An 11,632-nucleotide genomic window follows, 5' to 3' on the forward strand; every position below is an offset into this window, starting at 1 on the left:
CCGCCGCCGCCATCACACCCTGACGGATTGTTGCCGCTCTGCTCAGATCCGACTGTCAGATCAGGGAAAACCACATTATTCCTCCACCCTGGAAACACACTTTAGCAATAATTTATGAGATAAAGTAAAAATATATAGACATTTTTCCAGAATTGTAAATGTAAGATCATCGACTGAATTGAATTACCTCAGCTACATATTCCTGTCAGTGACTGGTCCTGATCCTGATCCAGATCCTGATCGGGACCCAATTAGGAATATTGGTGGAACATCATAAGTTGTCTACATCTGGATATCTTTTATTTAACTGTCCTTTAATTATTCTTCACAATGTTCACCAAACTTTAAAAACAATCCAGAAATGTGTCCAGAATAATTCAACTCTTCCTCCGTTACACAAACTGTGATTTTTTTAAAGCTACTTTGCAGACGATGACGACACACCTCCAACGCATTTGTTTGTGGATTTGTTTACGTCACTTCCGCAGCCCGCGCGACATCACGGCGGTCCGTCAGCAGAAACGGTAAACAGACGGAAGCATACATTAACGCCACATAGCAAGAAGAGATGTCAGCTCACCTGCTAGCCGTGGTAGATGTTAGCTTCATTCTTCCTCCGGCTCGTCATGACGTTAGCATCCACGGGCCGAGCACAGGAAGCGCCGTTAGTCAAAAGGCCAGAGGTTACCGTCTAGCCTGTTAGCGTCTCACGTTTATCGGAGGAACAAACCATTCTTAGTGAAGAATCTGCAGCCTGAAACTATTTTAGGGAAACGTCCTTGCGGCCAGTTGGGTGGTTCATCCGTCATTTAGCTGCTGGAAGCTAGCCACCGACGGTAGGAACGCTCCGGGAGGCGCCGCTGAGGGCCAGGCGCAGAATCTGACCGCTAATCCAGCAGGAAGACAGCGACCAATTAAAATAATTACCTGCCATCTGGGAATAAAGTCATTTACTGTTCTGTGTTCTCGGGTCGCTCGCTTCACCGTCTGGTTAGCTAATTATCAGCTAACAAAGCCCACTAAAGCGTGGCGGGACACCGACAGCCGCGTGGAGCCTCGAGTCCGCCATCGGTGAACTCGCGGTCAGGTTGACCTCTGGCGCCCTCCAGCGGCTCCAAGGTGCAAATGCGTCAGACGTCCAACCGGAAGCAAAACTGTTCCACCCCGACATGCAGTGAGTTGATCAGCTGTTTGTGCTGATCAACTCACACAAGGTCAGTTTAAACCGATCAATAACAGATAATAAGTGTCTTCGGTGCAGCTCCAGTTCTTCTTCAACCTAATCCAGATCCAAACGCCAGCTTCTGGTTCCTCACAATGTTTGGATTTATGTCTCCACAGAACAGGATCCAGAACCTTCTGGGTCTTTGTACGGTGGCCCTGAAGGGCAAAACACAAAACGGCCTTACCGGAGAAGGGAGGCACCTGTGGTGACCAGGATCTGGATGCTGATTGGACAGAAGCACTGTCCTTCAGACTGGAGGCAGGTAAGAGAACCGAGTCAGAGTCCAGATGTTTTGCCCTTATTGTGGAACAAAGTGTGTTTGTCCCGCATCAAAATAATTCCTGATCATTGTTCCAGCTGTCAGGAAGACAAACCAATCAGGATCCAGATCCTGGTTTGTTGGTTTTATCCCTGCTAAATAAACAGTAAATAATGCGTAAACAAGGAACCCTCTCGAGTCTGGATCCATCTGATCCGATCTGAAAGCTGAGGTCCAGCCAGAACCGCCGGGTTTTCATGTAAACAGAACCGTGAAGACACACAAAATACAAACCAGAGCCAAATCAGCGTCTTTATTTTACAAACGCATTATTTTGTTGACATTTCTTCCATAATAAAAAAGCAATTTACAAGCTTAAGAACCAAAAATGAAGCAGCACAGAATGATTATGAGTAAAATATATAATTTGAATAAATATATTTTATTTCATGCTATAAAATGAATTCATAAATGGCAATAGATATGTCAGCTCGAGCTTCATTTACTTCATAGTTGTACAAAACAGTAGAGTTCTGAGGTTCACAGTTGGGTTTGTGAGGTTGTGTGTAGAGTGGACAGAACGGGAAGCCCGGTCCCGGTCCGGTCCGGGTCGGGTCGGGCTCTCCGGTGGGAATTATGGACTCATTGAGACTCTGAGGCAGAATGTTTGGGAACTGACTGACGCCCTGAAGAGAAGTGCTCGATTAAACTAGGGCCGTGGGGGGGTCCGTCCGGAGACCACGTCCAACACTAGATACCCTGAGTTCTAAGGTTTGTCTCCGAATGAGCCGGAGACACGTAGTGCAGCGTCAGGGGCCAGCCGGAACGGACCGGGCCGTCCCCGCCGATACAGAACAGCTCCAGGAGACCGCCGACCATGGACGGGACGGCGCACGCCCCCCCCCACCCCGGAACAGTGGCTATGCAGCCCAAAAATCCCTTTGACACAGCTGGAGGTGCAGCTCTGGACCCGCCCGTTCGTTCGGCTCGTTCTCATTCACGTGTTTTTGGATTTTTCTGAAGCAGAGGTTTTCCAACGTTTCAGAAAAGATATAAAATCTATGAAATAGTTCCGTCCGACAGCGAATGAGCTCCGACGTTCACTTTGATCCAGGCCAAGATGCCGAAGGGTTTGATGATAAAAAGGTTATTGCTCTTTAAGTACATAAAATACACAGTGGACAGAAACTGACAGACGCCGTGGAAGACTTCGTAAGCCTGTATCAGTGTTTGTAAACTACCTGAAGTTGAGTTTATTACAAAAAGGATAGGACGAGCTGCAATTTCAAAGAGTAGTCCGACAGCCTTCCTTGTAAACACTTCCTGGCCCATAAAGCATCTCCTGATCTTCTCAGAGGCGTGGGGAGAACGTTCGCGTCAGGTTCCGTCGCTTCTGCATCATGAAAAAGATTTAAATACGTTCCTTTGATGAGGTTTATGTGGAGGTTTCTTTATTAGAAAAGATTTGAGGCTAGCGTAAAAGCACCATTTCAGGGGGACGAGTCCCTCGGCCGGGGATTGGGGCCTTTATATCGGAGTCTGTTCAGGGCAACGAAAGACAAACGGGACTTTCTGGATGGACTGAAAGTACCAATTAATGACGCAAATGAACGATTCATCGGCTATTTTATGCAGGTTTGTGGTCAAGCGACGCTCAAAGCTCCAGCGTACGAGGGTTTCCTGTTCTCCAGGAAGCAGATTCCCACGCATCACTGAACGCCGACAGTACACGCGAAGATTGTCCTCAGTGGGAGGAGAGGAGGGACAGAGTCCTCTCTCATCCAATCAGAATCCACCGCACGACACCGAGTCGCAAGATTTAAACGAAAATATCTGGAACAGACAACACGACGAACAGAAAGAAAAATGGCGTGAATTCATTTCTAGCATTGTTGGCACCGCTTCATGATACGGGGCGTCGCCGTATTCTTTAATAATCTCCTCAATCCGGTTAAAAGGACAGGCCCAGTCACCTGGTGCCGGATTCTGCAGGTAAAGCTCGTGGCAAGGCACTCGTCTCCAGAAGCCCGTTTTCACGTTTTGCGTACATTTAAACGATTACAGTACGTATTGCACAACTTTTCTATCGGCCGGTTTCTATGGCTTCCCTCGAGACATCTCTGCAGATTGTTCTAATCTTCCATCGGTGATTGTTTGAAGCTGGGAAACGTCCCTTCCTGTCCAACAGAGGGAACTCGTCCTCGGTTAAACCGACAGCTTCACAGCAGCTGCTGAACATCTGGAGACGATGGAAACACCAAAACCGAGTAAACGCGTCTGCAGAAGCTTCGAGAGCAGAGTCTGACGGAAGAGGCTTTACGCCTAGCCTTTGCTACGCCATCAGAGCTAGCACCGCCGGCACCGCTAGCACCGCTAGCACCGCCGCAGACCTAGCTCCGCTGCTTTATTCACTTTGGCTGAATATCTTGTTTTCTGTTCTACAAACGTTATTCTTATTTATTAGATTTGGACACATTTTCAGGCCAACGCTGCGACAGAACTGTTCCATCGGCACCGGGGCGGGTCGAGAACAGAACCGTTCCTCTATGGAGCATCGATTATGCAACACAGACAATTTACCTTTGACATTAGTCTTTGGTGTGAACTCTTGGCACGAAGTTCTTTGAGCAATCTGCTCCTCGTTTCTGCGTGAAGGTTGAGAAGGTTCCTACTGAGAAACCGTTACACCCCGCCGCCCCGCGGCGGACGCTAGCTGGCAAACATTCACCTGAACGGGTCGACAGACAGACGGTGCAGCACAAAGACATAATGGAACGCTAGCTACATCGACGTCCGTGAAGAAGCCCCAGACGTTTTGGGTTGCCATCTTGACTCGGTGATGACAGAACATTCAGTGGAAGGAAAGGAGCGAACCGAAGCCGGCGCCGACGGCGTCGTTCCGTGGGCACAGTTCTGCGTGGACCGGATGGGGAAGCATAGAACAGGCGCTCGTTTAAGAAGGCATTAGAACGGCTGGGTAGCCAATAAGAAAGCAGGATAAATAGAACCTTGAAGTGCCGGATACTGGGAACGCAGATCACAAGGGATTAAAGTCTTTATAAACTGATCCCACGGTATGAATCGTTGTAGCCAATCGTATTCACGCGGTCGCAGAGACTCCTCATAGGTCACTACATTTCCTCCACGGCTGCATCAGAATCAAGACGGGAAACAGCATACACCCCCCCACCCCCCCCACCACCAAAAACTGCAAAGTGCATCAATACTTTGGACGAACGCTCACCTCTAACATTTCACTTAAATCTAGCATTTGACCCCCAACCAAGGCAGAGCAGGAAGCAAAGCAACAGCTGGTTCACATCGCGGACGAGAGCGAGCCCGCCTCCCAATGGCTGACATTCCTTTGATCTTCCATTTGCATATTATTCAGACTCGTCTACTACGGAGATTCACGCCAACGGATCCAGGGCCGATCTCGTCTACCTCCGGACAAAGCAAGTCACACGTACAACCGAGCATCAACACGAAGGACGCTCGCCACCCATCACATGGATGAACCGGGCCGGAACCGGGTTGGAACCGGGCCGCGGCCCACTGAGGGCTCCAGTAGACATTTTCTTACTCCATTCTCTCTCCATCACCAAAAACAAAAGAAAGTTAGCATATTTAATGCACTCCTGACGTAACACCTTCTTAACCATCAGGCTAAGCTGCCGGACCATGAAACAGCTGACCAGGACTTTGTCCCCGTCCCATCAGGCTAAGCTGCCGGACCATGAAACAGCTGACCAGGACTTTGTCCCCGTCCCAGTATGTCCTGTAAGTAACAAGGCTTCGTGTTGAGAGTTCTGTACAGGGTTAGGCCGAAGCGAGAACCATTCTCAAACCGAACACGCCTGTGGTAGGTTCTTGGCTATGAGGTAGAACCTGGTGAGTTTAATAAGTTAAAACACTGAGTGATGAGGGTGAGGATGAGGATGAAGATGAGGCATTGAATGGATGTGTCACACGAAGCTTTGCACTGCCAGGAAAGCCATTCCTGGTGAAGGCGTAGCCTCGTGTGGCCACGTGTGCAAAAACAGGTCAGGTAAAAAGGTGATACGAGGAGCATCTCAAGCAGAGCGTTCACATTATCGATTATTGCAACATGCCTATAGAACTCTGGAAATATGCTTAAAAACATGAAAGAGAAAAGAGAAGAGGAGTCTTGATTATTGTGACCTCCTTACAGAATAGTTATGTTGTTCCTCCCTTCCCCTGAAAGCATCGCTTATAGAAAGCCCCCCCCCCTTTGCATTCTACATCTACCTTTCACCAAAATCGACGTCGACGGTGATTCAACGGAGAAAAGACGCCCGCTAAGTGGACTTAAAACATCTCTTAAAGCTTCCTTAACCTGAAGCAGGGCCTAGAAATCACATCTTGATGCTTGTGCACGCTCCAGACTGCATTTTGGACTCCCCTCTATACCATTGGCTGGTGCCTCTTCTGCATATTGTGCCTCAAAGGCCACGCCCCCCGACACGCCCTGGCGGTCCTTCTGACCGGGGCTGGCCTCCGTCCGCTCTGGAGAGTCCGCGTGGCTGCTGTTGGCCGTCACTCCCATATGCTTCTTCCTCATGTGCTGGTTGAGGGTGCCCTGAAACGGGAAGCACTTCCCACAGATCTGGCAGTGGAAGGGCTTGTTGTCCGTGTGTCCACGGATGTGGTACTCCAGCTGGTCTTTCCTCGTGTACTTCTTGCCGCAGAACTTGCAGACGAAGGGGGTGATGCCCATGTGGAGGCGCATGTGGCGATCCAGGCTCCCCTTCTGGTTGAAGGTCTTTCCGCAGTAGATGCACACCAGCCTCTCGTTGTAGGGGTACCACTGGGTCCGTAGGCTGCGCTCCCTCACGTCGTTCTCCAAGCCCGCGGCCGGCTCGCCGTCTTCCAAGCCCGGTTTGGCGTGATCCAGCGTGCCTGCTGGGACGGCCACGGTGCGCTTGACCCTGGCTCGCCCCCCTCTGTAGCCACTGAGGATGGAGCGGGAAGGGCTGGAGCTGCTGAGGTTGACGAAACACGGGGTGGACAGCCCCGAGTAGGAATAGGTGGCGGACTGGACGATGGGTCCGTGAGAACCCACGCTAACAGCCAACACCTGCTCGCCATCCACCAGCTCCGTGTGGTAGCCGTCATCGCCGGCCGAGGAGCTGTCCGAGTACGTGGGCCTGTCCACCTTCTCCACCTTCACCTGGACGTCTGTGATTAACCCGTCTTTGCCGATCAGTTCCACCTGCTCCATTTCTCCCTCCATGCTTGGAGCGTCGTGCTCCGACACGCCATCGCTGCTGCCTCTGTCCGACTGGCCTTCCTCCTGCTGCCGCCCCCCCGGGCCTTTCCTCGCCAGCTCCACGCGCGCTTCGTGGCCCGCCTGGCTCTGTCGGGCGTAGTACGGGGGGGAGATCTGGGTCGGGTTTATAAAGAGGTTGCTGTCGTCGAGCCCGTTGCTGCTCAGCTCCGCCTCCTTCTCTGGGCTGCACACGCCCACCGGGATGCTGATCTTGGAGTGGATGCTCTCCAGGATCTGGGTACACTTGTCGATGATGGCCTGCATCTGCAGAAAGCTGGCGGCAGTGAGGAAACTGATGATATCCTTGAGCTGCAGGGACATGTGACCCGTGTAGCAGAACGCCAGGAGCCGCTCAAACACCTCGGGGCTTTTGATGACCGAGATGGAAAGGCCACTCATGGTGCTGAGAGCCGAGTGGTCACGAAAGTAGGGCGAGCTGGCCGCCAGCACGGCCTTGTGGGCCTGGAACGGCTGGCCCTGAATGTGCACGATGATGTCACACAACTTCCCTTGCAGTCGCAGCTCATTGAGCTGGGTCAGAACCGTGTTGCTGAACTCCGGCACATCGAACTCGATGTAGCTGCCGTCGTCCATTTCTTGGATGCGTTTCTCCAGTTTGTCGGCAGCCTGAGGAGGAAAGAGGGAGAACGGGAATAAAGCAGCAGCTTGTGAAAGGGACATCTCACAATAAAAGAACTAAAACACGCGTCCCGTTCGGGAGGGCAAGCAGGAAGCAGCAGGGGGCCCCGGGTGGGATCAGGCCCACGCCAGCAGCCCTTCATCTGGGCTTTCATTTTAAAAGCAACACATGGCAAACGCTGGAACGAAGACTATCCTGCCAAAAACAACGGAACCTTTTCGGCCGTGCCAGAACAAAAAGACAATTCAAGCCGAAAACACTTGAAACTCGAGGATTCACAGCGCCAGCGTCTTCCTGTTTGAGCCGAGAGGATTGTGCGTGCACGGCCGTGGTCGCTCCGCAGGAGCGTAGCGTCACACGCCGCGTATAGAACACATCTGGCAAAGAAAGAGGAAAATCTGGTTCCGCTAGGAGAACCAGCACGAAAGGTTCTGGAAGGCTGTTGGTCTAGTTGCGTCATATGGAACTGAGTCTGTCACGTACAACTGCCAGGATGTCTGGTGGGGGGGCGGGGGGGGGGTCTATAGTGACACGTCTCACTCCGACATCGGTTTTACATCAGACTCCATCCACACAGGTTTCACTCCGGTTTACAGCATCAAATTTTAAAACGGATTTAAAGAGTTCAAAGATAATGTTTCCCGGTTTGCTTTGTCGTTATAGCAACCACTAATTGCTGGCAACAACAAAGGCTCGGGAATCTGGGGAGATCTGGGGAGATCTGGGATCCCAGTTTCCTGACAGGAGGGCGGCGTTAGCGCTGCTCGTTTAACCGTGCAGGTCCGATCACCTGGCCATGAGGAGAGAACACCGGTACCGTCTTCAGGATGCTGCCGGGTCCCTCTGACGCTCGACTGGACACGTTCCCGGTCCCAGTCAGGAGAACCAAACAGTAACAAGTGGACTGTGGAACGTTCCTTACCAACAGCAGAGGAGTGGAGCGTCTACAATCCATGAGTGGCGGCGCCCGCCGGGGTGTGTAGGTGTGTGTAGGTGTGTGTAGGTGTGTGTAGGTGTGTGTAGGTGTGTGTAGGTGTGTGTAGGTGTGTGTAGGTGTGTGTAGGTGGCCAGGTAGGTCACAAAGCACAATGAGCCTCACCTGTCAGCCTGCGGTTTAACGAGCAGCCGTGCTTTCTGCACGTGCACGCTCATCTGCACGCGGCGTCTGTGTGTGGAGTCGAGCAGCCACGAATCACTACGGATTCGGCACAAAGCACCATGAAGGCCTCGAGTAAACAGATTTGGATTTGGGTGTTGCCGGTTTGTATTCTCTCAGAAACTAGCCACAACACTCACGCTATCTTAAACCCCTCCCCCTAGGCAATAAGGCGGAGCCTCGTCCTGGTTTGTCAAATATTTACGGATATCAACTACGCCTCTGAAACAAAGTTTCGCTGCTCCTTTTGTGAAGTTTAGTGTTTCTAGAAGAAATTAAAACCTTAGTTTGCCAGTGCAGGTGAACTCTGCCCCGCCTCCACCTGCCCCGCCTCCACGCCGCTCACATCGAGCCCCTGGCAGAGCTCTGGGACGAGACACACTTCCTCTAGTCGCTGAAGGTCACCAAGACGCCTGTCCGAAGTGCCACGTGTGTGTCGGGGGGGGGGGGGGGGGTCATTATCTTCACCTGCCCATTAGCAGCAGCTCTATACAACAGCAGGCGTGATGAATGGCGCCGGCCCAGCTGAGACGCAGCCATCAGGGTGGCGATTGGGCAACCACGCCCACCGAGCCCGGGAAAGGGCGTGGCGGCTTCACCACAACGCACCTTTGACATATATTTATTTCTCAACGGCTTCAGCAGCTACTAAATACACGTCTTACATACGCGTCGCGTACGGAGAGACAACGAGGCGATTCTCCTGCAGCCACGCCTCACATTCGTTCCATGCATAAAGCAGCAGAAACAAATCAGTTAGGATCAATTATCAAACCAGACGGACCTGAACGCGAGCTGAAGCCTTCCGTGCACGCCCTCGGCTTGGCGCGCAGACGGGACACGCATTCTTCAATGCATAGCGTGCGCATGGCGTGTAAAACAAGACAACACATGAAAGCGGTCGGAAAACAAGCGGCGTTTGATTTCTACACCGTCTGACAAACAGCCTGTGGGACGGAACCGACCCAGAACAGAACCGCTTCACGGTGGGGAGGGGAGCCGAGGATGGAAAACGAGATTAAAAAAGACTCGATTTTTACTCGCATCAACGTTTATTGATGCGAGAATAAGATGGGGGACGTCGGTGAGAAACCGGGACGCTGGTTCTGGGCCCCAGGGCGAGTTCCTGGGAGTAAATGAATGGATAGATACTCACTTGTATATTTCTACCCAGTCACGCGCTCATCAGATGAAGAGGAGCAAAGAGAATAAAGGAAGAATATTAACCATTAAACTTGGGCTAAAGGGCATTTCAATCCGATCAGATTATCGTGATATAATCCCGCTGCACTTAATCCCTGCGACACACCAAACGGATTTACCTTGAAGGTAGAAGAGAACTTCAACCAAACAGCTGTTTACCGTAACGTCGGTCGGCCGGCCTCTTCCAGCGCTCCCCGAAACGCCCGATGTTCTGAGGTTCTTTGCTGAAACGGGCCGAGCGATGTTCCGCCACGCCGACGTCGCGTTCCAGCCTATCCAGATGGGGGGGGGGGGGGGGGGCAGATGTGACTGACGGTCGAGCACACGCACGCGCACACGCACCTGACTCGCTGGGACGCATTCGTGCGTTGTCTCAAACTTTATTTCTGACCATTCTGTTTGGAATGCTAGCCAGCTATTGATGCGTTAGCATTAGCTCGACCGTCAGAAACACCGGATTCTCCGTAAACCGGTCCGCACCGTTTCATTCTGCTCCCACCGAACCGTTAGACAGATTACTACTAACAATACCGGGTCCAAGGGCCGAACCCACAAACACTGGCTAGCTTAGCTGCGAAGCCCCTCCGAACCGAGCAGGTAGTTCAGTCACCCCCCCTGACACGTAATGGCGACTGGCTCATAGTTCCGTCACGACTAAAGCCGAACCGAGCCGAACCGAGCCGAACCGAACTCAAGTTCGACATCGGTCGCGGTACTTCATTCCAGCGTCGAGCGGACAGCGACGTCGGCTGTCAGTCGGAATAGCTCAGATGCTAGCTCGCTAGCGACTAGCTCGACAAGCAGTGCTAAGTAGCGGCTAGCCCGAGCTAGCATTCAGTCGCTAACGGACGGTCAACAAGCAAATATTCCCGCCATTAAAGCGCAGCTACAACCGCGAGCCGGTCTCCGGTGTGAGACGGTAACGTCCACCGAACTCACCGTGTTCCAGATCAGCATGAACCGGTGCCCATTCCGCTCCGCAGCGCGCTAACACGGCCAGGCCTCCCCGCTCCGCTGCGCTCCAGATGTGCTGCAGCTGCAGCTTCGCATCAACAGGAAGTGCTCGTTCCGTCTCGGTGTTCCGTTCCGACCCCTCCCTCGCCGTCCCGGTCCCGGTCCCGGTCCCGGTCCCGGTCGCGATGTTTACCGAGCCGCGTCCACTTCCACGACACTTCGTGCGTGGCACAAGTTTACAACAAAGACTCCATGTTTAAATAGTAAACACGGGAGAGAAAGCTTTTCTGCTCTAAAGTTTATTATTCTACGGTGTTATCGATGGAAACTATTTATTTAGCCCCCAACAACAAAGTAAGGCGGATACAGATTTACTGCCCCCCCACCCATCTGGTGTAACTCACACTATTTATTATTGTTATTACCTCCAACAGGGAGGTAATAACAATATTACATTTTAACATTAAACCCATTTATGGATTCAAGAATCAGTTAAAAATCAACTCTGATTCACTCTGACTTTTCATGTTGGTGTATAAAGACACCGAGAACGGGTGCAGGTGAGACCTTTAATTACGTGGACAGGTGCATTTAACGTCGTCTCCCAGACTGAATGAAGGCTACGCTGCCCCTACTGGCCTCCGGTGGTACTGCTATTATGAATTAGCCTTTAGCATCAGTCGGTTCTTAGTTACACTTTCTACACAAGTCTTTTTCTATTCAGACTTTTATTGTCAGTGCTTTTCTTTTATTTCCGTGGTTTCAGGTTAAATTTAGGCTCATTCTCTAATTGGAATTTGTCTTAGATAAGAGTTTGTGAAATCTTTTCCACACTGGAGCGGGGCTGTTTGATATTGTGTTTATTTTACGATTTGTTTTTCCTCAGTGACGTCATTAACAGGAGT

At 51.6% G+C, this 11,632-nt stretch overlaps 1 protein-coding gene across 1 annotated transcript; it reads right to left on the reverse strand.

Moving 5' to 3' along the window:
• Positions 1-5,853: 5,853 nt before the first annotated feature.
• Positions 5,854-10,754, reverse strand: zbtb34 (zinc finger and BTB domain containing 34). Its single transcript, XM_068738741.1, has 2 exons — positions 10,713-10,754; positions 5,854-7,401 (listed from the first exon to the last, which is right to left on the reverse strand). Exons 1-2 carry the CDS (start codon positions 10,728-10,730, stop codon positions 5,854-5,856), a joined length of 1,566 nt encoding a protein of 521 aa, XP_068594842.1. The 5' UTR covers positions 10,731-10,754.
• Between the last annotated feature and the right edge of the window lie 878 nt (positions 10,755-11,632).

The sequence above is a fragment of the Brachionichthys hirsutus genome, chromosome 4, assembly GCF_040956055.1.
Source record: "Brachionichthys hirsutus isolate HB-005 chromosome 4, CSIRO-AGI_Bhir_v1, whole genome shotgun sequence".
In the NCBI taxonomy this organism is placed as follows: domain Eukaryota; kingdom Metazoa; phylum Chordata; class Actinopteri; order Lophiiformes; family Brachionichthyidae; genus Brachionichthys; species Brachionichthys hirsutus.